Source organism: Bactrocera oleae, chromosome 2, assembly GCF_042242935.1.
Source record: "Bactrocera oleae isolate idBacOlea1 chromosome 2, idBacOlea1, whole genome shotgun sequence".
NCBI classification, from domain to species: Eukaryota; Metazoa; Arthropoda; class Insecta; order Diptera; family Tephritidae; genus Bactrocera; species Bactrocera oleae.
In genome coordinates, this window is record NC_091536.1 from 74,773,007 (window position 1) to 74,797,833 (window position 24,827).

Below are 24,827 nucleotides of genomic sequence, written 5' to 3' on the forward strand. Positions count from 1 at the left end.
GCACAGTTTGTTGTTGACAACGCAGATGAGTCTCTCAAAGTTTGGTCTTTTGTGTACTTCACTTTTTATAAAGTTCTAAATGTAACAATTTATGTATTTATGCGGAACATGGTCATTAAGGTACATATATATTAATATATAAATATATATATTTGCATATGTATGTACCATATATGTATAAAGTAGTGGAAATAATTCTGGAAAAACTTCAAAAATTCGTTCCTGAACATTATTTTATAAAACAGAGATCTTTTGGATATAATTATATATACAAACATACATAAATTAATCGATATAATATGTTATCGATTATAAAATCCAATCGATTGTTTACTCAATATATTGTATTGGCATATTTTTTGAGTAGTCGACAAGAAAATAAATAATAATAAATCTTTATTCTAAAACGCTGAAGCACGGTGCCTAGCTGTCCACTAACTGTGGATGAGTGGTATTAAATAACGCTAATTACTACAAAACAATCGTTTCTTACAAATTTTTTTGAGAAAGTATTATGAACATTGAGTAAGAATCAATTTTATAGACAAGAGCAAAATAATTAATTTGATATGATTATGAATAAGGAAAAGGAATCGATCAGAAAATCTGTTTAAACCAAATTTGTGAAAATAATAAATAATGATATTATGCTAATTGATTTTAAGTTTATGTTTGATTTCTGGAAATAACGATTCGATATTTTTAATAAATTTAGTGTTTTCGAATATTTCATAGTGACAAGAAATATTATACATGGTATTTCATCGAAAATATCTCTTTCAAATAAAAGGAAAAAAATCACGTTAAACTAAAAGTTTATATAATCTAAAAAAATTATCTATAAAATAACCGACTTTTCTCTTAAATAATCGAAATAGTAAAAATATTGGGATGAAAATTCATGTTAAACTGAAGGTTCAAATAATTTCAAAAAATTAATCGGTAATCGATAAACTCTTTCATAGAAAATATATCTCTCAAGCAATATGTAGAGAAAATAAGTTTTGTTGCTCAATAAGCTGCTTATTTGTTGGAACCGCCGATATCGGACCACTATATCATATAGCTGCCATACAAACTGAATGATCGAAGACATGTCCTTGTAGGGACAACTTTTTCATTTGACGAGATATCTTCACGAATTGTGGCATGAATTATTATTTAAGGTAACAATGTGATCTCCGAAGAAAATCTTTAACTTCTAGATAACTACAGCATACAGCTGCCATACAAAATGAACGATCGGAATCAAGTTCTTGTAAGGAATCTTTTGTATTTGTGAAAAGGCTTCGGTGCAAAATTTTTTAAATTAAAATCTTCATGCTACTGATTTAAATTAATTGGATATAAGAAGTAGCTGTGATCGATACTTTTAGCTCAAATTTCAAAAATATTGATATGTGGATATCTCGAAAACGACAGAACAGAAAAATTTTCTCAGGCTCAATTTTATAGCCCTTTTCTTCGTTTCTTTACACATTTAAAGGTCTTTTCTTTTCTTTTATGAATTTAATTTAAAGTTTCGTTTAATATATCAAAAAGTTTATTTCTAGAAACGTAGCGTAAACCCAGTATATATTGTACGTTATATACAAATATCTAATAAAACAATTTTTTTATAGACTCGTATATATAATATTTAATAATTTTAAATGAATGTGCATGTGTCCAACGCTTTTCTGTTATTAACAATTATTTCAGAGCGTTAATTGAAGATAGAACGAAAAGTTGTATTTCGAATAAATTATACACATAACTATGTATGTATGGATTTTCGTAAATGTGTGCGTCACCTGTTAAATATATACTTGTATATGGCATATCAAAAATAATTTTTTTTAGTACTAAAATTTTATTTTTGGTACTATTGAGATTTTAGTAGAACAGTTTCCAAAAATATCAATTGTTTATTTTCTACTTTTCTTTGCTACTGCCGAATTTACTAAATATCCAGAAATTGTAGTGTTGGTACACTAAGCGCACGAGAACACTAATATAAATCAATACACATGAATTTATACTTCATTTTTCACACACAAAACCCACACACACAGCCATAGGTACTTCACCACTCTTCAATAACAAAAACACAAAATAACAGATAAATAAAAAATGTTACCAAAATACACAGTTACAGCTCACAGTGTTGTCACAAGTGCCTCGCAACTTCATCTGCACTTCGAATGAAGCCAAGTAAATCGCAAATTGCACCCAACGACTATTGTTGACAAACATTTCGCTGTCAACTGCAATGGCAACATGTTACTTTTCAAGTAGACGCCGATCAAAAAAACAACTAAAGAATTTACAAAAATAAAGTAAATAAGTAAGGCAGGTCTAAGTTCGGGTGTAACTGAATATTTCATACACTTGCAACTTGCAAGGATCAAAGCCTGTTTGTACAAAGTTTGACTCTGATCGAATGGAATTTAAAAGTTTGTTATATGGAATGTAGGCGTGGTTGTCACCCGCTTTCGCCCAATTTCACAGTATCTAATAAGAATATTTGGGTTATCTTACACACTAAATTTGGTTGAAATCGGTCAAGTATTTAGTTCCTGAGATAGATGATTTCACCTAAAGGTGGGCGGTGTCACGGCCATTCTCTAATTTTTACAATTACTTCTATAAAGCCTTTCCTTGCCACCATCATGGCTGTGTGCAATTTAATATATTAAATTTAAAATTACAGTTATGTATCTTATTTTAATGCTTAGTTAGGACGTTTTATAAGTTTTCGATTAGTGGCGTTTTGTTTACGTGGCAGTGAACGATTACGCCCATCTACAATACCAAACATCTTATGTTGCCAAGGATTATGTGTATAAAGTTTCATCAAAATATCGCTTGCAGTCCCTCGGCATTCAACTCGTCTCGTCGCCCTGATCAGTTATATATAATATAATATAACTTGATATCTATCTCGATTAATTTTACGTGATACAAACAAGGGCGATTAGGTGAAAAAACTATTATACTTTGTAGCAACATGTTGCAAGAGTATAACCACCAAAAAAAGCAACAAAAATTGCGAAAAACGGATGAGTGCCGAAAAAACACAAGCAAAGTGCCGGCTAAACAAAAGTTGTCAGTAGTGAAGTGCCATAAGTGTCAACCACATGTATTGTAGCATCTAAGTGGAAGTAATGAAAATTTGGTAGTTGCATACACACAAACACACCTCAACACATGCATATGTACTCTTGCACTTCCGGGCACGGACTTGCCACCATGGCAGTCACAGCTTTGTCGGACCATCAGTGCTCAAGTGTCAACATCATTTTTCAAAATATTGCATACAAACACACACACACGCACACACATGTATGTACTTATATATATAGTAGGAATGTGTGTGGAGGCAAATAACCGCGTAAAATCAATGGAAATGTAAGATTTGAAACAAATTCAACAAATTGTTAAATAAAGCACGTAGCGGCATGGGACAATGTTGCCGTTAGAGTGACGCTACAAACACTGCCTGGAAATTTTATGTATGTACATGTATGTATTGTAAGAGCATGTGTATGTGTAAGCTTGTGCTTGCGTCAATGACCACTACATAATTTTTTGATCGGTGACAAATCAGCTGCGTTGCCTTAAGTCGACACTTGATTTGCTTCATATAACTATTTACAGTTAGAGTGTAACATCGAGGCTGGTACACAGCTAACTTTCCACTGATTCTTTGGTACGAGTATTTATGTATTTAGTTATGAAATACGTTGTAGAAATGAAATATGTCGTAACACTCATTTTTGGCGCGCTTTTTAAGGCAAGTAAATACTTTCATATCATACATATAAATGTGCGTGTGTATGTGTTTGACATAATCGCTTATGTTTTGTGTTGTTTTTATTTTGCTACATTTTCCTCTGGCACTTCAAACTAGCAAACGCTGCGTATATCGACAGAGCTTCAACGAAAATGTGAAAAATTAGAAAAAAAACTCATGAGAGAAATAAAATTATCGCAGCCATAGCTGCAATGGTTTTTTATTTTTGTGTGCCTGTTGCAATGCAATTGGCAAGTAACTGCATCTTAAGTGCCTGTGTAACAACACAGTTAATGGCATTAATAACCGCTGTTTGTGGTTGTTGTAATTATTTAGCTGTTCACTTGTAAGCAGCAACAACAAATGTTATTATAATTATATATGTATGTACTCGCACATTTGCAGATGTTAGATATCGAAGCATTTCCGTTTTCATTATAATTACTTGTTTTTGTATTTAATGCAGCAACGTAGGTTCCGCAATTATATGTGGTTTTTACGATCAATAGCGGTACATAAATACAGTTATGTAATAATTTTCAATTAAAGCTGAAAATTTGTGAAAATTAAAATTGAATTGAAATTTTTATTGTGGTGGATGCTTTAAGTGTGCAATTACTATGATAAGGGTTATAAGTTCAAATTCTAAAATAGGGCATATTTAAAAATTTAAAGAAAAATGTTTCCGTAAGCGTCTTGCGTTATATAAATCAGTCAACTAAAAAAAAAAATTGTTAATTATTCCACAAAAAATGAAATAGGTGGCAACATACTCAAAACTATTTCCAAATAGTTAGAGGTCATCTTGAACCGCTTTGGAGCGCCCAATGTTAACTTATCTTGTTATTATTGTATTATTGGATAAAATTTGTAAACAAGTGGCAGCTTCCCTCAATGTTATTTTTAACAGTAAGCTTTTGGAAAACTCCTTAATTTGACACTCGTACTTTTATAATTTATTTAACTTATAAATTTTACCGGATTACATTTTTTGATATGTGGGTACCCTTTCCAAAGGTATTTTAACTGCAGGCTTTTCTGAATTTTTGTTAAATAATGTGGCTATAGTCTGCTATCTATTTTTTCTATACATTTTTTAAACAGTTAGTAACACTTTTCAAATATTTCAAAATGGTACTTTAATTTTATACCCATACTGTAATGATTTATTATCTAATCCATTATCCATTATCCATGGTGATTTTAATCTGTTGGCAACCTTTCACTAAAGTGTTTTCAAACATAAATGTTCATAATCCCCTTCATATTAGGCTGTAATAATAATATTGTACTAATTAATTTACCTTATAAATTTCTATGAATTGAAAATTTTAAGTAGATGGCAACCCTTTTTAAATTTCTTAATATGTGTGACTATAAAAATTCTTTACTTTGATTTCTAGATTGAGTTTTATTTAATTTCCCTGAATCAAAATTTTTGAATAGGTGGTAACCCTTCAAATAATTCTTTCAAATGTTTTGCCCTTTAACCTTTTTAATTTGATATCTCTAACGTAATATCTCATTTATCTTAACAATTTTAACATTTTTTGACAGCTGGCAACCTTATCTCAGAAGTTTCTTTTCATATCACTTGTTTATTACACGTATTGATATAATAATCGTGTTTAAGACTTCAAACTAAATTTTGTTTATTCAAAATCGAGAAGATTTGAAATTGAAACGGATGTAAATGCTTTTCGAAAATTCTATTTTTGATCTACTACAGTTTCAGCTTTAATCCATGCATATATAAAAACTCAACCCTCGTTAAAATCTCTAACTCGCAACTGTTAATTAGAAGCAAATGTAAAGTAACTTGCTTGCAACTTCAGTACATAAAAGAGTGATTAAAAATAAATAATTGCTATTTGAGTAACGCTTTCCGTAAATAGAACGCGGCAAACACGAAAGCGGTTAGACATTTCGTTAATTGCTTTGTGCAAATGTCAACATGAATTAAGAAGAGCGAAAAGTGAGTAAAAAATTCACCGAAAGCACTCGGCAAATTTAAAAACAAAGGGTAACTACCGTTATAGGTAAGTACATAAATAAATAATACGACTAGCATTGTTGTTAACGATGACAGGACCATCGCGATCGTTTACACCTGATAGCGTAGCCTACCGCGCGGCGCTCGGCGGGTTTTTGCGTGTCGGCGCATTTGCAAGAACTCCAAATCTTATCACTGATGTTAAAATCATATTTAATGTGACGCTTGTTGTTGTTGTAACTCGTATTTTGTTGAATTAAACATGTTGCAACTAACTTTTACGTATTTCGCGCCCACAAGTGTGCAACGACTATATATTGTAGCATAATATGGCATAGCACGGCATGGCATGTCGTTTAGTTGCCACTACGACAGAATGCCAAATCATTTACGCAAATATTTTGTTGGCATTACAAAGTGGTGTACGCAGAACTTACGTTAATTTCACCAGCATTTGTTGGTCGCTTTTGTGGTTGTTAATTGGCGCACCGTTCGGCGGGCGAAACCGTTAATTAAGTGTCGCTCGTCGTGAATCATGCGTTTTTCGTGCGAAGCGTGATTGGGGGAGAAGTGCGGGAGCTTAAACTGATTTTGAGTTGTGGTAGCTGATAAATATTTGGCATACCGCAACACATACACGCACATACACATACCAACCCACTCTTATGAATGTAGCATACATTTGCGCGCGGGTTTGTTTTTGCATTTACTATATTATAAACGAACTTTTCAGTCCGAAAAATCAACACGATAGAGGTGGAGTTGGCGTGCGGTATAATAAACTCGCATCCACACATATGCACATAAACTCATGCACTCATTTGAGTGAAAAGTTGTTAACAAGCCTAAAATTATGTTATATTTTGCTCTACGTGGAGCATTTGTTTGTTTTCGCTATTTCTCTTGCATATTAGCTAGTTAGTGCCGTTATTTAACGCTATGCGAATGCATGTGCTTGTGTGTGGGTGTGCATGCGCCACAACTTTCTGTTTACCCTTTAAATTTTCGCGTTATTTGTGGGAATTATTATTGTAGTTGGTGAAGGCATAATCATTGTTTAGTTTTCAAAGTTGCTTGCTTGGTTTATGCTCTGCCGCAACTTTCTTGTTGAACATGCAAATATTTTGGTTTGGTGCAAATTTGATTTACGGAAATGTGTACCTGCATGCTACTCGCGCCGAGTAAATTAGCATACAAGCAGGCGCAAAAGGTATGTGGTATGTATTTAAGGATGGATTAAGGGAAATGCTGAGAATGAAGTGATTTTTGAATGAAAATAACAACTACAAGTATATAATATTGTATTTTTCGAATTCTATTTTTTTTTATAACTATTTAAAATCAAATGTTACATATTTTGGAAATAATGACTTCTTACATAGTCTTAAAAATTAAGCAGAAAATTAAATCCAATAATTAACAAATAAGGAAGGGCTAAGTTCGGATGTAACCGAACATTTTATACTCTCGCAAAGTCAAATGGTATACTCGTTTGAAATTTCTTTGTGGATTGACTGATATTCTCGGTAGAAGGTCAACTATAATCACTGGGGTCCACATATTTAGTATTCAGGGGCTTGAACAGTTTTAATTCGATTTAGACAATTTTTGGTCACAAGGTGGCATACTTTAAACGTATTATTCACGCAAAGTTTTACCCCGATACAATCATTGTTGTTTGATATGCATAGTGGAAAGTGAAAGAATCAGATGGAATTGAAAATGGTGTTATATGGGCAATAGGCGTGGTTGTAGTCCGATTTCGGCCATTTTCGCAATATGACATAGAAATATGAAAAGAACGTTATGTACCGGATTTCAACTCGTCTCATCCTGATCATTTATATATATATATATTTTTTACGGAGGAAAATAGAAAAATATAATAAATACATTTTTTTTATTAAAAAATTAAATTGGTAACACTAGTAATAATATTTGGGATATTTAATTTACAATGTTATTTTAATCTAATTTCAATAATTTTTAATATTCGAAAATATTAAGCTTTAATTTAAATTTGTTTTTCAAATAAATACAAGATTTAAATGTTTTTAGTTAATTAAGTATATACTAGTTTTTAGTTTTTAAATTAAGTATTTATCAAAAATATATATTGTAAAAATATTTCATAGCACTAAACTATAATAAAATAGTTCTGGAGGGGGTTTTGATAAAATATATATATATTTAAAATGTAAGCACTAACTTTGCATTTTTAGATATTAAAAGTCATTGTCTATTAAATAGTTGTTCACAATTAAGCAAGGATAAATGTGTGCCGAAACTAATATTCTCATAATCAAATTATAAATGTTAAGTGTTCCCAAAAGTAGCAAAGTAGCATAACCCTTGTCATTAATTGTAGCCAAACATTTTTTTCTAAAAAGCAACCTGCTAAGTGTCAGATAAAAATTAAACATGTAAGGAAGTGTTAAGTTCGGATTTCTTCAGGTTTTAGGAAAACTTTATTGTTATATTAAAAAATGATGCGAAACAGTGCAACATTCATTATTTGACGAAATCGTCAATGGATTACAATCAAATCTTTATTTTATTAAGCTTATTTACTTAGCCTCAGCTAAAGTAGTATTAAAATCATCTTCAAATGCTGGGATATAAACTCAACTGAAATAGCTAAATTTAGTCTTATGAGTTGATGTGATAACGTCAAGCAGAGGATCGCAATACAAGACAAAAGTCTAGACTTTTAATTCATATTCTCACACAGTTTTTAAGAAAACTTCTTCATTTCATTTTATTAAAGTATCACACATTTTGTCAGGTGGAAAATCGGATATTATTATACATGCTATATTGGAAACAGAGAAAGGGGTATACTGAAAGAATTAACATGTATTCGTAGACTAAATTCACATATTTTCGGCATTAAACTATAATGCTTGAACAGTTATGGTCCGATTTTGACAATCTTTAGACTTGAGATGGTATACCTCAAAAGCACTAGTTTTTAATAAAACCGTTAAATAGGGAGTGTGCGGGGTTGTCATCCGATTTCATCCATTTTTACACTGTCGAAGGGAGTGTAAAATATATTTATTCTGTGCAAACTTGGGTCATATAGCTTGAATGGTTTAGGGGAAATATACATTTAACTTAGTAGAAGGCTTGTGAAAATGTGTTCAAATATATATCTGAATTTAGTGCTTAGTTATGGCGTTTTATAAGTTTTCGAATAATGGGATTACGCCCAACTACAATACCAACCGTCTTACGGTATCAAGAAACATGTGTAATTTTTACTCAACTTACAGCTTGCAATTCAACTCGTTTCGTCACCCTGATCATTTATATATACATAACACTATACCTATCTCGATTAGTTTTAGGTTATAAGCACATCTGTTTAGTGAACAAAACTATTATACTCTGTAGCAACATGTTGCAAAGGTATAATAAGTGAAATAATAATAAAAAAGTATAGTGATTAAAAAATATTATTCATTTGCAAATGTGTCAACAACAAAGTGTGAAAAAGCAGTAGTTTCTCATTAAAGCGAATGAGAGCTATAAACGGAAGTGTATATATTTATATATCAATAAGTCTGTATATAAGTATACCGCCGTTGTTTTTCAAAAGGCAAGCCAAATATTTGCATAAACATACAGTAAACAAACAAACAACAAAAACAAATCGAAACGCGATTATGAACAAAGCGACTGAAGACCAAAACGGTACTCGAATAGAGTTTACTAACAAAGATTTCATTAAAAATAAATAAAATTGAGTAAACAAAATTATTGAAATAGTAAACAACATATTGCGTTGACTATTGTTGAACGAGCAATTGTAAGAAAAAGTAGTTATGAAATAAAATTAATATTTAACTAAATATATTCCTAGACATATCGATGAAACGGGTGATAAGCATTATCCAATTGCGCATTGTCGGTATTTTGGTGTTTGATAAGATATTAATCGCACTCGCATAAGTTGTGTATATGTTTTTATACCCTGGACAGGGTATATTAATTTTGCCGCGAAGTTTGTAACACCCAGAAGGAAACGTCGGAGACCATATAAAGTATATATATAAATGATCACCGTGACGAGCTGAGTTGATTTAGCCATGTCCGTCTGTCTGTCCGTCCGTCTGTATGTACGCGAATTAGTCCCTCAGTTTTTGAGATATCGATCTGAAATTTTGCACCTGTACTTTTCTCACAAAGAAGCTGCTAATTTGTCGGAACCGCCGATATCGGATCACTATAGCATATAGCTGCCATACAAACTGAACAATCGGAATCAAGTGCTTGTATGGAAAACTCTTTAATTTGACGAGGTATCTTCACGAAATTTGGCATGTATTATTATTTAAAGCATTAATCTAATCTCCGAAGAAATTGTATGGATCGGTTGACTATAGCATATAGCTGCCATATTAACTGAACGATCGGAGTAAAGTGCTTGCATGGAACATTTTTTTATTTGACGAGATATCTTCACGAAATTAGGCACGAGTTATTGCTTAAGGCAACAAATTATTCTCCACAGAAATTGGTCAGATCAGATCACTATATCATATAGCTGTCATACAAATTGAACGTTCGGAATCAAGTTCTTGTAAGGGGCCTTTGTTTTTGTGAAGGGTATTATAGCTTCGGCGCAACCGAAGTTAACGTTTTTTCTTGTTTTTTATGAAATTCAGTGCTTTAACTGCGTTAATTTGGTTTAAATATAAATGAGTTATTTATATAATTGTCCTTCTGCCTCCCGGTCTTAAGCTTACACATAGGAATCGATTTATATGAAAATATTAATGAATGAAAATATTGTGTGTATGAAATTTGTCCGGTTATGGGAGCTGTCCGTAATTAAGTAACTCAACTTTAGTAAAATAGTAAGTCTGCATTGCTATGCTACAATTATATCTCGTCAAGTTAGGTTGTACTATGCTATGTTACGTTACGTTATGCTATATTATATTATTTAAAGTCTATCATGTTATGTTATGCTTTGATTAGTGATGCTATGTTATGCTATGCTATGTCAAGTTATGTTAGGTGAAAAGCTCTGCTTTGTCAGGTTATGTTATGTTAAGCTATAATAAGTTGTGCAATGAAGCGCTGTGTCATGCATTGCTCTTTGTATTAAGTAATGTTATGCTATGATATATATTGTGTCACTTTGTAATATGTAAATTGGGTTGTAAATGATTTTCTAAGAGGCTATTTGCTTCGACCAGTAGTTTGCTTTATAATCAAAGTAAACATTTTCCGGCTAATATTTTGAATTGTCAAGCTACAGTAACAAATAAAAATTAATTGTGTGAAAAAATACAATCGGTTGACTAGTTGGACTTGCGGTTCAGTTGAGCATTAGTGTCAGTTATAAAATAGTTTATTACTCGTTGATTTGATTGTTGGGTTCATATGTGTACAAACATACACATATATTTCAAATGAAAGGTGTGCTTAAGTATAAGATTTTATAAAAAAAGTACACATAAAAATCTATTAATTTTATGCGCTTCATTTGTTATGCAAAATAGAAGCGCGGCTGCAATTCGAAACGTTTGAGAATCTCTATTGTTGCGCACATCGCAACTATTTTATATGCGTTTTGAGTTGACGAACTTTATTGACAATCTATCTAAAATACATAAATCAATACTCATTTGCGTTATATAGCAGCAGATTGGAAATTATTTATATATATACATATATTATATACGGTTACATATGTATAAAAATATGCAATGAGCAAATGGTAAATGTATGTAACATATTTCACAAACAACTGACAGTTTCAAGTGCACTTCGGAGATCAAAGGCGATGTTGTAATGATTCCGAAGGCGGTTTATTTTATTTTTAAGTGCTTGTGCCAGTGAATACTTACATACCTATGTATGCAATTATAAACCTTTTTTTTTTTAATTTCGCTATAAATTTTAATTCTATATTATTTAGAAAAAACGTTAACTTCGGTTGCACCGAAGCTATAATACTTTTCACAAATACAAAAGCTCTTTACAAGAATTTGATTCCGATCGTTCAATTAGTATGGAAGCTATATAATATAGTTATCCGATCTATACAATTTCTTCGGATATAAGATTATTGCCTTGAATAATAATCCATGCCAAATTTCGTGAAGATACCTCGTCAAATGAAAGAGTTTTTAATATGCACTTGATTTCGATTGTTCAGTTTGTATGGCAGGTATATGCTATAGTGGTCCGAGGAAATGACAGGTGCAAAATTTCAGATCGATAGCTTAAAGATTGGGGGACTACTTTGTATATATACAGACAGACGGACAGACAGACGGACATAGCTAAATCAACTCAGCTCATCATGCTGATCATTTATGTATATATCTTATTGGGTCTCAGACGTTTTCCTTTGGGTGTTATAAACTTCGTGGCAAACTTAATATACCCTGTTCAGGGTAAAAAACAACAAAGATAAAACTAATTAATTTTTGCCTTTCCTATAACGTACATACTTGTATATCTCATAGTTATACTTTCAACGATTTTTGACTTATAGTCTAGAAAGGCCTGATAAGTCATTGTTGTTGCGGCGGCATACAAAACCCCCCAATAAGTTTTGGAGAATACTGGCGAGATGAAAGCTTTCCTTAGGACATATAATATATTCGAGTCGGTTCGGAGTTTTCAAGAGTACAAAGAACTAATTGTCATGGAAAATATCTTAAAAGCTGTGATGTGCTGTAATTTCGAAACAAAAACTATCTATTTTTCAACTATATTTTATGACGGCTAAAGATAAATTTAATTAATTAAAACTGATTATGATAAATGACAACGCGCTTTGCTTTCTTCAACGTGAATATGAGTGTCAAATAAAATGAAACCACAAAATTTGAATGCAATAAATTTAAGTAAAAAATCAATTTATGGCGCTTTGAAGTTCGAAACTTAGTTTATAACAAGAAAAATTTACAAAAAATAGCGTTCAGAGAAAAATGTCGAAAAATCGCTTGAAAAATTCGCATGACAAGCCCGTCGCGCATAGCCTTGAACTTGATTGTAAATTTATGCAATTGAAATTTTTATTATTCGAGCGTATTACGTGTTTACACTTTTTACGTAGACTGTTAATTTAAATAATGGCTTGTTTGCCTTTTTCTTGCCTTTTTGATGTGTATAAAATTGCTGTCAGTTTTGTTTTTGTTTTAACATTTTGGGCAATTCATCAGCGTTTGTCAATAAACGTCGCGTTTGCTCATCTGTTAATGTTACCGCCAAGCGCGACGTCAAAGTAAATTACGCGTACATGTATGTGGTCGCACACTTACACACACAAACATACATACATGTGTGTACGTACTTACTAAATATAAAATCGAAATGTTTTTCTTCATTTCAGCCATCAAAACGTGCTTTGAAAGCTTAAATTGCAGCCAGCCGGTGGGTTAGTAAGACACGGTTATATCTAGACGGTTTGTTGGCATCGCTACATTATTTTTTTCTTTAAAGAAAGGAAGTAATTGAATTACACAGCCATATATGTTTATAAATATATGGCGCATTATTAACTCCCTCTCTTAAGAAAACAGCACTTAATTATTTACCAACTAATCAATTAAGGGATTTCGAGACTCTCCCCTTTAAAATTGTATACTTTATATGGTAACTTTGTAAGGTTTTTGAGGTTATACCTATGTCAATTTATTTTAATTTCAAGTGCTGCTTTATCCGAAAAAAGGAATATACATATATACATATAATATATATAAATGTATTCTGATGTAGATAAGGAGTGATTTCGGATTTGATATCCAAAGGCTTCCCATGAAATTTATAGCGAGACGAGTACTTCAATCTGTTAAGATCAGACAATTGCTTTGCAAATTCGCATTATTTGGATTGAGACTCTTCTAATTCCACATATCCATTAACTAGACTAAAAATAATAGGAATTACACGACTACAACAAAAAAAAAAAACAAAAAAAAAAACAAGAAAAAACGTTTACTTTGGCTGCACTGAAGATATAATATAATACCCTTCACAGGTGCATTTTTTAGCATAAAAAGCTATAAATTGTTATCGGCAGTTTGAACAAATTAGCAGATTTTTGATGTTTGAACAAATTAACAGATGATGATCTAAGAGAAACAACAACAAGACTTGTGAAAGCAGTTTTATAGATCTAAAAAAAAATGAAATCTGAATTTGCTTTAGTGAAAAAATTATCAACTGTAGTTATCGGCATTGTGGCGAAGCCTTCTCAAACGCTAAAAAGGTTGCTGTTTCAAGTCTCTAGGAAGACTGTTTAAGATTATAAATTATATGAAATCTCTATAAAAATTCGATGTTAAAGAATTCATCATTATTTATTAGTCTATAATTTTTACATATTTATACCACCACAGTATCGAAAAAATTGACTTTATGCTAAGTCCTTCAACACATACGCCTTCTAAAATTCAATATTACAAGGCCCATTAGGTAGAACTGTTTTTTTTTGTTTTTGTTTTTGTAAACAGAGGTTATTGCTGTTATTGCTTGCTATAGTCAAATTCAAAACATTTTCTAAGAATTTTTATAGAAGCGGCGAAATTAACAGGCCTCGGTCAGTTGAATATACTAGAATTAAGTGTCGTGGAGTGCAGTTATTTATAGCTCAGCGTGTAGCGAGATAAACAGTTAGAAATAAAGAGACTTTGTGCACTTAGTAAAAAATATCAGAAAGAGTTTTGGATAGGTATGTTCGTCATCAAAACGATATACAAGGTCCATAACTCTGAATTCGCTCGAGTCTGTTGGCGTCGCAGAGTTTATTTTTACAAATATATTATATGGCAGTAATACCTTCTCAAAAATTCACAGCATGTGCTATAAGTGTGTATGCAGTTACTTGTAATAAATTCGTTGCGGCAATAAACTTGACCTCTACTTTCCACGAATTGAGTTTTATAAATGGGACAAAGTCATTGGCGTTTAAGTAATTGACTCTGAATGCGATATAAGTATAATAGATATGTGTAAGTATGTTGATGAATTTTTTATATGTACATTTTATGGCGTGCATATGTTGGTGGGCAATCACTTTGTAATACAACTTTGTTTAATTGGCTATAAATCACGCTACCAATTTGTAAAACCAAAATTACAAAAAAAAAAACAAACAAATAATAAACGTTAATAATTCATATGTCTAACATATAATAAAAAGAGACTAAAAATTTTACAGATATTACGCAGCCTAAGTGCATCGGCTGTTTCGGTTGAGTTTAGTGCAACAGAGTTGCCAACACTATAACAAGTTGAGGCTATATTTTTATTTTTTTTCTGACTCGGCCTACTGGTTACATCTACGTAAGGTTTTTTTTTCGTTTTTTATTTGTTTCTGTTTTCGATTTGTTAACGCGCCACTAAAATTTAATTGCTTGGAAGACCCTAAGCCGCTCGTACAATAAATAAAAACATTGTCGATGGCTGTGCGATGACATTAAGCACTTAAACCTAATGACTTCATAGGCGCGCAGACAAACAAATATATATAAACGGTACTATATGCGCACTCTTATATATAGTGGGTATGTAAAAAAAAAATGTTTCTATCGTGTCGCACATGCCACTCATGCCACACATTGCGACCCAACCACAACTAGCAGCATGAAAATTGAATTGAGTGCATATGAAAGGCTGGTGGGCTGTATCAGTGAATCACAACACTAGACTTCACTACATTTATTTACTTGTATTTAGTTGCTGACATATAAAGCCGCAAGTCAATGCTCATGCGACCATTTGTAGCATCCTCAAATACAAACATACGTACATATTTATTTAAGTGTTTATATTTTTAGTAGCGTGTAAATTAGTTAAATTGCCTTTTGTGGACGCAGTAAAGCTTATCTCGCCTCTCGATGCATTTCAGCGTTAAATTGAGCATATCGGGTGATTTAGTTTCAACACATACAAGTCGGTTTAAGCAGCTGATTTGCTTAGCTATAAACAAAACGATTTGGGTTATACTTAAAGATTTGGATTTTTTGTGCAAAATGCGTAATTTTCCTTATCTTTCTATAATTCGTGTAACTAATTGTCTTCGCTAAAGCTATAATACCCCTTACATTTAAAAAAAAGTGTCCACATACTTGATTTTGATCGTTCAGTTTGTATGGCAGCTATATCCTATAATGATCCGATATCGACGAAACAAGACGCGGGTAAAATTTTAGATTGATATCTCAAAACTGAGAACTATTCTCTCTGTATATATACAAATATGATTAAATCCACTTAGCTTGTCATACTGATCATTTACATATGGTACATTATCCGTATCCGTATTTTCTTTCTGAGTGTTACAAGCTAAAATACCCTATTCAGTGTATAAAAAATGACCGTTAATCATATCAGCGGAGAAACGAGTTCAAACAATGCCACTAACTTTGTCATCACTCAAAGCTCTCTTTGAGCTCTTAAAAAAAAGTGTTTATTATATCGTAAAGTCTCTCTGGAAAAGTATTCTATTGACTGACTCATATCACAAGTGTGTGTTTCCCAGATGCTAAAATTAACGGTTTTCTATACATTTTTGTACTCTGAATTTTAATACCGAAAAATTATAAAAATAATCTCTAGACTGGATCCACTGCAAAATAAAATTAGTTAGTTAAGGCATTACATAATCGAAGTTTCATTTACCGTTGAGTGTTCTTATTCAAGCTCTTCAATTATTATTAACGGACATAATTACGAAATTGTGACAGAGTTAGAAATACGTAATCTTGTTTCGCCGTACTCGGACTTTTTGCTAGTTCCCGATCAATATCAAAAAAGTAATCAATTAAGAACTAAATTTATCTGGTAAAATAACTGCCCTTAAAACCTATAAGCCCTTCGGAGATGACTTAATATTGGTAAGATCCTTTGTTTGTCGGGTCTCCAGATTAGTAGCATTCCGAAAGGCTATGGTATATGTTCGAAGCAGAGGCTGATTAGGCTGTCAATTTTTTGTACAGAAGGTACCATGTATAAAATAGTATTGTTATTTGAGTGAGGATTAGCAAGAGAATAGCTGAAGGTGAAAATGTGACTTCGTCAAATTAGCTAACTGCGAATATTTAGATTGCTGGGGTGGGACCACAAAGTTCTCTTCACTATATGGCATCTTCACTATGTGGACCATATGTAAATATTTTCCGACCAAGAAAATTGTTACAATTCTACTTCAAAGATATTAAAAACCATAGAGCTGCTTACTGGAAGAATTCTTAAATAATCAACACTAAAGAAAATTGTATATATATATATATATATATAGTGTTGATGAAGAGTTAAACTACTAGAATTGAAAGGCTGCTGTCATGTTGGTGACATTGTCAGTGACTGTTCTGTGACAATATACTTGTAGTACATTATAGAAAGGTATAGTGATAAAAATGTTCTCTATAAATATTGCTGAATTACCAATATTCGTCACCTATGTATTTGTGTATCAGAGATCTTGCCGAAAAGTGAAAATGAGTGTTCAAGTGTTTAAAAGATTTCTTGTAAAAAAAATTTTCACAAAAAACAATATAGAACAAAAAACGTAATAAATACTTATGGAATTATAATGTAAATCGGCCGTAGAATGCATTAAGTTTTTCTTAGGCTCTATCAATATTTTCCATATATATGAGATATAATATATATATGTATATATTATATATCATAGACCCTTGCATATGCGTATTGAGTATAAGCTAATGTCAATAAAATAAATTGTACATAGTAGACTTGCATCCGCCGGTGGAATTAAGTGACTCAGTAATTCTATCACATTGTCGTTTTGTTAATCAACAACAAAGCGATTATAAATTCAACGATTTATTGTACGTTGAAAGGCAGCGAATGTACTTTGAATGCACATATTTATGAACTCAGAACAAACGTGCTATCGATGTATATAATGGTATATGGATAAGTTAATGCATGAAAGCTTATAAAAAAAGATAATATTTATAAAAATCAATTGAGTATAATGCAAATTCCAGAACCGTTTGTTGTAGCAATTGAAACAGCTGCTGACGTAGAGAAACAAATCGCAAGAGAACGACGTGAGGAAATGTGTATATATATGATATATGTATAATACTATACTATAAAAATCTGTTATAGCTCGGTAAAGGTCCAGCATATTTGCGTTTCTTCGATATAATATTGTAAATATACTTTTAGTCATACATATGTAAATATGTAGAAAATGGATATAGATAAGTAAAAAAGACATTATTACTTATATAATCAGCATTGAATTTAGTGCTAAACTTATTTTGTAATCTAAAAAAAAAATTTCTACTCAGTGGCAACATATTGCGAGAGCATAAAAACCTATAATACCCTACCCATATGCATTCTTATAGTAACTGTATGTATGTATAACGTAACTGGCCAGCGGTTTGCAACCAATGGAAAACATTTTGCTAGTTCTTTCTAGCCATTTTATTTATTATAAAAATTATTTGCGACGATTTAAGGTTAATTAATAAGGTAACAAGAAAAAACGTTAACTTCGGCTGCATTGAAGCTATAATACCCTTCATAGGTCCATTTTTTATAGCATAAAGTGGTATAAAAATATTTTTGTCTTGATTTTGATCACCCAGTTCATATGGCAGCTACATGCTATAGAATTTCGATCTGAATAATTTCTTCGGAGATTGTCGTGTTCGTGAAGATACCTCGCCAAATAAAAAAGTATTCCATACAAGTACTTGAGTTCGTTCTGTCAATTTGTATGACAGCCATAAGTTAAAATCGTCCGACCTGAAGAGTTTCCTCGGAGATTTTTGCTAAAGAAAATAATCCATATCAAATTGTCTAAAGATATCTCTTCAAATCAAAACGCTTTCCATAAAAGCACTTGATTCCGATCGTAAATTTTATATGGCAGCTATACTTGTATGCTACAATTGTCCGATAATGAGAAGCTTTTTGGTGAGAAAAGGAAGTGTGCGAAATTTCTGATCGATATCTCAAAATCTGAGGGACTATTTCGCATATATATAGACAAACTGACAGACAGACATGCCTAAATCGACACAGTTCGTTACACTGATCGATTATATATATATTTTGTGGGGTCTCCGACGTTTCCTTTTGGTTGTTAAAAACTTCGTGGCTAATTTAATATACCCTGTTCAGGGTATAAAAGAAGATCTTTACCTTGATTTTTATCGGTCAGTTTGTATTATTTCCCAGTAAGTGAGGACATAATATCAAAGCCTTTCTGAGCGTTACAAAAATTGGCAAAACTGTTCTTACATATACATAATGATTTTTCACGCAACCAGAGTTGCATTTGTTTGAAAACTTTTTTCGTGGAATTTTTGTATGAAATTACATATATAATTAAACCAAAAAAAGGAATGGTAACAATATATTTATCTTATAACTAAGGAAATTATAAAAACTGTTGAATACTTTTTTATTTTCTAGAATATTAAATAGCCATTTGGAAAGCGTTTTAGTGAGTATTCTGAATGATTTCGCATTGAATTCTTTAATATAAAATATTGTTTTCAAATAAATTCTCATATATCTGAAGACCTAACAGTCTCTATAAGTTTATAGTGAAATCATTTATCCTGCAAGTTCTTGAACCTCAAGAGGTTCACTGGGATGCTTACGAACCCGATTTCACTTCTTCACACTCTTACATACTATTCTGCGTGGGTATATCACAATACCGTATTAGAAATGATCAAAAAGTTATTTTATAACATATATTCCTGCGCATATAAAACAATTAAAGCTCAATTGAAAAATTGCTGGGCTTTGCATTTAAATTTGCATATTTACCGTATTTCTCATCCACAGCCGCATATGGCGGTGTCGCATCACCTGACGTGGTGGCCGTCTTGCCGTCCCCTTCACCAAACTCGAAGCCGGTAATGCTGCCACCACCACCACCGCCACTGTTATACAAATCGCTATCCAAACCGCTGGCGGGCGCAATATTAGCAAATGACAGCGTAGTGGGTGGCACAAGCGGTTGGTCCTGCTGCTCCACGGAAGCGGGCGGGGTGGGCGCAGCTACTGGAAGCTGATAATCAGTCTCAACGGTTTCGCTATCATCATCGGCTACAGCGGCAAGCACATTCTTGGTGTCCATGCCGATGCCATTCACCGCATAAGCATTCACATCCAAAACATTGCTGGCAGTCGTTGTGCTGCCGTCGTCGTAGGCAAGTTTGCTGTCAGCAACACTAGCTTTTGGCACTGAATTAGGTGTTGTTGGTGCTGGTGACGGTTCTGCTGTTGGTAGCGAAGCGGTAGGTGCGGTAGTGAATGGTGATGGTGATGAAAGTTCTGGGTCGATGACGACGCCTGTAGCGGCAGCGCCGCGATGTTCGGCAATAATGGCGGCGAAGAGCAACAAATTGAGTAGTAGGCGTATGCGTGCAGCATAACGTGGGCGTGGCATGTTGAAATTGTTAATTGCTGGCGGGATCGCTTGCGGTTTGGTGTGCATCTAATGTGTTGTTCGTTGGGTGGGCGCGCTTCAATTTGTGCCTTCGTTGCAGGTTATGACGGTTGCTATAGTGTGGGTGTGTGATCGGTGCTGGCGTGTTTCGAATGCGCACACTGCTCGCTGTAAGCACTCGTTGGATTTGTCGCGATTTTAATAGCGTATCATTTTGCACTTAAAATTCACTTGAGTTTGATTTCTTGCAAACCTTTTCTATATTTTACTGTGTTTATATGTAATTACATATATGTATATTTGTAAATGTTTACTGCCTGCTTTCTGCTTGCAACTGTAATGTTGATAAACACAAATCCAAATTATACACAATATTCAAAAAAAAATAGTAAAGAAAACGCGGAATGACAACCGGAAGCGTTTGTTATTTTATATCGCATCAGCGCCAGTATAAGAAGAAAAAGACGAAGTTAAGCAAAAAAGATAGACGAAAATACCGCGCATTCGCGACACTTTGTCACAGCGCTTTATATGCGCGTTGTAATAAGTTTTTCTTGTTGTGCGTTCACGTGCGCGGCGACGCGTCGCTTCGGCGAGTGTGATGCGTAACCACCAGCAGCGCGAAAGTTAACTTCGCTTGCTCGTGCACATACAAACATACATATAAATACTTAAGCTATTTGCGCTTGTGTTAGCTGATCGTTAATGCGAGCGCGACTGCACACTTGCCGCAACGCGGCGTTGCGCCACGACGTGCGCTCTGCAAGATCGTCTCATTGGTGTTTGCCGGCAGCGCGCGTGACTCACTTGGTTAATTGCCCTTTTTACGAGCGTCTCGCTGCGGTTAAATTCACTACAGTTCCAGTCGCTTTGATAATTTCTGCTTTGTATTGCGGTATATGTATGTATGTATATATGTATATGCATAATGATTTTTATATTTCCTCACTTCTTATATGCGTGCTTTTATTGGCGCTTTTGATGCTGTTTTCTACCGCTGCAGTTTATTATTAGTTATTTTTATTTAGCAATTTTTCTCTTTTATTATATATAAAGTTTTTATTTAGTTTTTTTGTGTTCGTTTGGGTTCAATGGAAATGAGGATCGTGGATATTTGCAAATGGGGTATCATATGCATTTTTAATATATATTTTTGTGGTTAGGTAAAAAGTTGTGCTCGTCGCAAGAACGAAATGCGTATGCCCCCGCTGCATAAACGTGCATGACGATTTCGAGCATAAAATAATTTTACAGAAAAACTTAAATGTAGTAAAAAGCAAAAGATCGGACAGAACCATGTGCGTGGCAGATGTGCTTTTGATAGGCGTGTGTCCGCGTAGTATGCCTGCTGCTATTTTTGGCTTACTGCTTTATTATGTATGTGCATACTTCAGTTATTTTCGACCGGTCTAAAGGCATTGCGGTAGAAATGTATTTATGTTCGAATATGTGATTCGAATATTTGGTGTAAGCTTTTAAGTTGTAATAATGCCTTATAAATTTAATGCCTCGTTTCCACTTTGCCATTTCACAACTAGGAAAACTTAACAGCAGTTAATGGAAATATGTCCTAATATCTTGAAAACTTCACTCACTAATATTTTTGATATAAGGCATGAACATAACGCCCGGTTCACACTAGGCCATTTCATATTACAATATTAATGTGCATGAAGATAATGACTCGTTCCCAATAAACCGTTTTTATTTCTAAGAATACATTTAATTATGTTTCAGTGTAATAACTAAGATCGCTTTAAATAAATTTTTTCATTCTGAGTTTTTAAATATAATATAATGGCTCGTTTACACTACGCACTTCTTGTTAAGAAAAAGGAGAATACAAATCTTTAATTGACAAATGTTCAGAATGTTCAGTATATGCGAGTAAAAGTAAGAGCAAAAAATGCAGACTAATTTACTCTTGGACACTTGAAGACCCCTTGCTAAACTTTCATTGCATAATCATAATTCTGTGGAACCTTATACACTTTTGGAGAAGTTCTCTCTCACGACAAATATTCCACTTTCCCATGACACACGACCTATCATATAATTCTAACGATAAAATCCCAATAGTATCCAATATGCGAAAACTGGATTTGAAAACTAAGCTGAATGCGAGCACTTTAGTTTTGAAAGCATATCCAAAGGATTTTTAAATATCTAATGAAAATCATTTGGTATCTCAAAAATGTTGCAGAAAATTAGAGCACCGACGGCTTAATACTCTTGGAAGATGGAGCCACCTCAATTAACAAAGTAATTAATTTAATTTAAATTTGTACCATTGTAGAGCAATACTTTATAAATATTTTGCCTAAAGAGATAACAGTATACCCTTTGCGAAGCTCTCAGCTTTTTCAATCTAGTGGTTTAGTTAGGCAAAGAAAGAGTTTAGCAGGAGTTCGATATTATTGTTTGTAATAAAGAAAAAAATTAATAGAAGATTTCGTTCATTATTTTTTTGCTCGAAAGTTTTAACAGATTAATCCACACCTCTTATAAAAACATAAGTCAGTTTATAGATTTAATTGCTTTTTCGAGCCAAATATAATATAATATATACAAATGTGTATACATAAGAGCACAAGTGATTTGCCGGCCTTCTTCATTTAATAGGCATATAAAGATGAATTAGTTACACAGTTGTTTAGCAGTGGCATAACTGATAGGATATGAGTCGAATTTTTTAATTCCACAAAATAAATGGAGATACATTCTGCTTAAATACGGATGTATATACATAGATATATTCATAGTACAGAAAATTGAAAAATTTGTAATTGTACACGAATGATGTTTATTAGCGGTACACAATTATACTTCTTGAACTTATTATATTTCAAACATTATGTAAATTAACATATGTTAACATAGTAAATAAGAAGTTAAAGCAGCTTAGTAATAATAACCAAGGAATGAAACACTTTTGCTTCCTTTTTCGCTGGAATTGTAATCATTACCTGACATATCACACGTTAAAGTGATTAACGCTAAGGCAAACCAGTTACGAAAGCTTGTTTGTAGCATTACTTTGTACATTCGTTGTTTTTATTTTCATTACAAACTAGTTGCTCTTTACACGCTTTATAATAAGCGCAAGCGCAAGTGTCTTCTTTGCATATGAAATGTTCATAAAATGAACTTATATAAGTCAAACCTGTTTTAAATTTGTTTCAATTGTCCATGGAACGTAAATCACACGCTAAACAATAAAAGGTTTCTTTATTACGCGTTGCGTGGATTCGAAATGGCATTTAAACAATAACACAAAAAGCTATTTAAATGAGCATTTAAAATTGATTGAATGATATTAGATTTAGTGTAAATATAATATGTACACAAATATATAATATATTCTGATAATATTTGCTTCATTGACTTGAGGGATAACTTAGATTTGCCAGTTTGCGATGACGGACAGCTGTCAAAAACAGTTGATTTATTTGAAAACAAAATTCATTTCATGCATTATGACCGTTAATAAGCAATTTAAATTTTATATAAATAATGTGTATTAAATATATAATATGTACATACATATGTATTAACGCCTTATATAATATAAATTTAAGGTACCTATGGTGTTTTCTAAAGTGATAGCTGTCAAACCAGCTGTCAAAGTAAACTGATTCGCTTGGCACATAGACTCAGTTTAATTTTGCAAATTATTAGGTAAAAAATGACAGCGGAACAACATTTAAAAATGGTAAAATTATATCTTAACATTGAGGGTTTATGTGCCAAATAGTTAATAGTTAGGCACGTTAAGCCATCGACTATATCGAACGACTTTTAGATGATTGAATGATATCAGGAGATGGACTTGGTAGTTCACCACTAAAGTTATGTAATTTGATGCCGTTAGCATATTCACTGTGGCGTACTACAAGTCAAGGGATCAAATTATAGTGTTGAGGACTGTGATTTGCTATAGCAGAGATGGGTGAATACTCTGTTTTTTATGACAAAATTTGTAGGTATTCGATTCTCTTTTGGAGTACTATTTGGCGTCTTCTTCCGAGGAAATGACTTCGTTGCATGAAGTAGTCTAGTTTTTAGAGACCTTCGCTAGACTTATTGATTGACTAGTAATACTGGTATCACAATCCTTAACAGTAAATACATTTTTTGAATTGATATGTTCTAGTAAGCCAAAGTAAAATGCAAGAACGTAGTAAAACGAACCCAATAATTTGTGGAAATATGTAGGTCGAAAGGTCAGCAAATATTTAAGCAAAAAATTGGAAAAGTGGATTATATCGAGTTAAGGACGAAATGTAATTTTGTGTTGGAAAGATTTCATATGGTAAGCCGCTTAAATATATTATAAATATTAATAAATAATATAGTTTTCTTTAGAGCCTCCTCATAGCAGAAATTGCGGCGGCATATTGCAACAGAGAATCGTCTAGCTATGAATTATTAGTTGTCTTCGATTCGCCAAGCGTTACTCTCCAGCGAATCTAACAAACTACACCAGACGCTCAAACAAACAGGCAACCCAGCGCTAACATGTCTTTTGACGCATGCGCAATAGTGTTATGACACTTTCTTAGTGGAGAACCCTTTTTATTATTAATATGGATCGATTTTTACAATAGGTTTTTTTGCCAAATAAATGATTTTCAATCCAACGA

The 24,827-nt window shown here is 32.7% G+C and overlaps 1 protein-coding gene across 9 annotated transcripts in view; it reads right to left on the minus strand.

Moving 5' to 3' along the window:
- The window catches only part of Ptp99A (Protein tyrosine phosphatase 99A), a 404,350-nt gene that overhangs the window by 66,625 nt on the left and 312,898 nt on the right, over positions 1 to 24,827 (minus strand). For 3 of the 9 annotated variants that reach the window (XM_036358659.2, XM_036358657.2, XM_036358656.2), the window contains exon 2: positions 19,560 to 20,518. The exons of the other annotated variants lie outside the window; for them this stretch is intronic. In XM_036358659.2, the coding sequence (XP_036214552.2) occupies positions 19,560 to 20,232 (673 nt within the window). In that variant the 5' untranslated portion in view covers positions 20,233 to 20,518. The remainder of the gene's footprint in view (positions 1 to 19,559; positions 20,519 to 24,827) is intronic. 9 annotated transcript variants of the gene reach the window in all.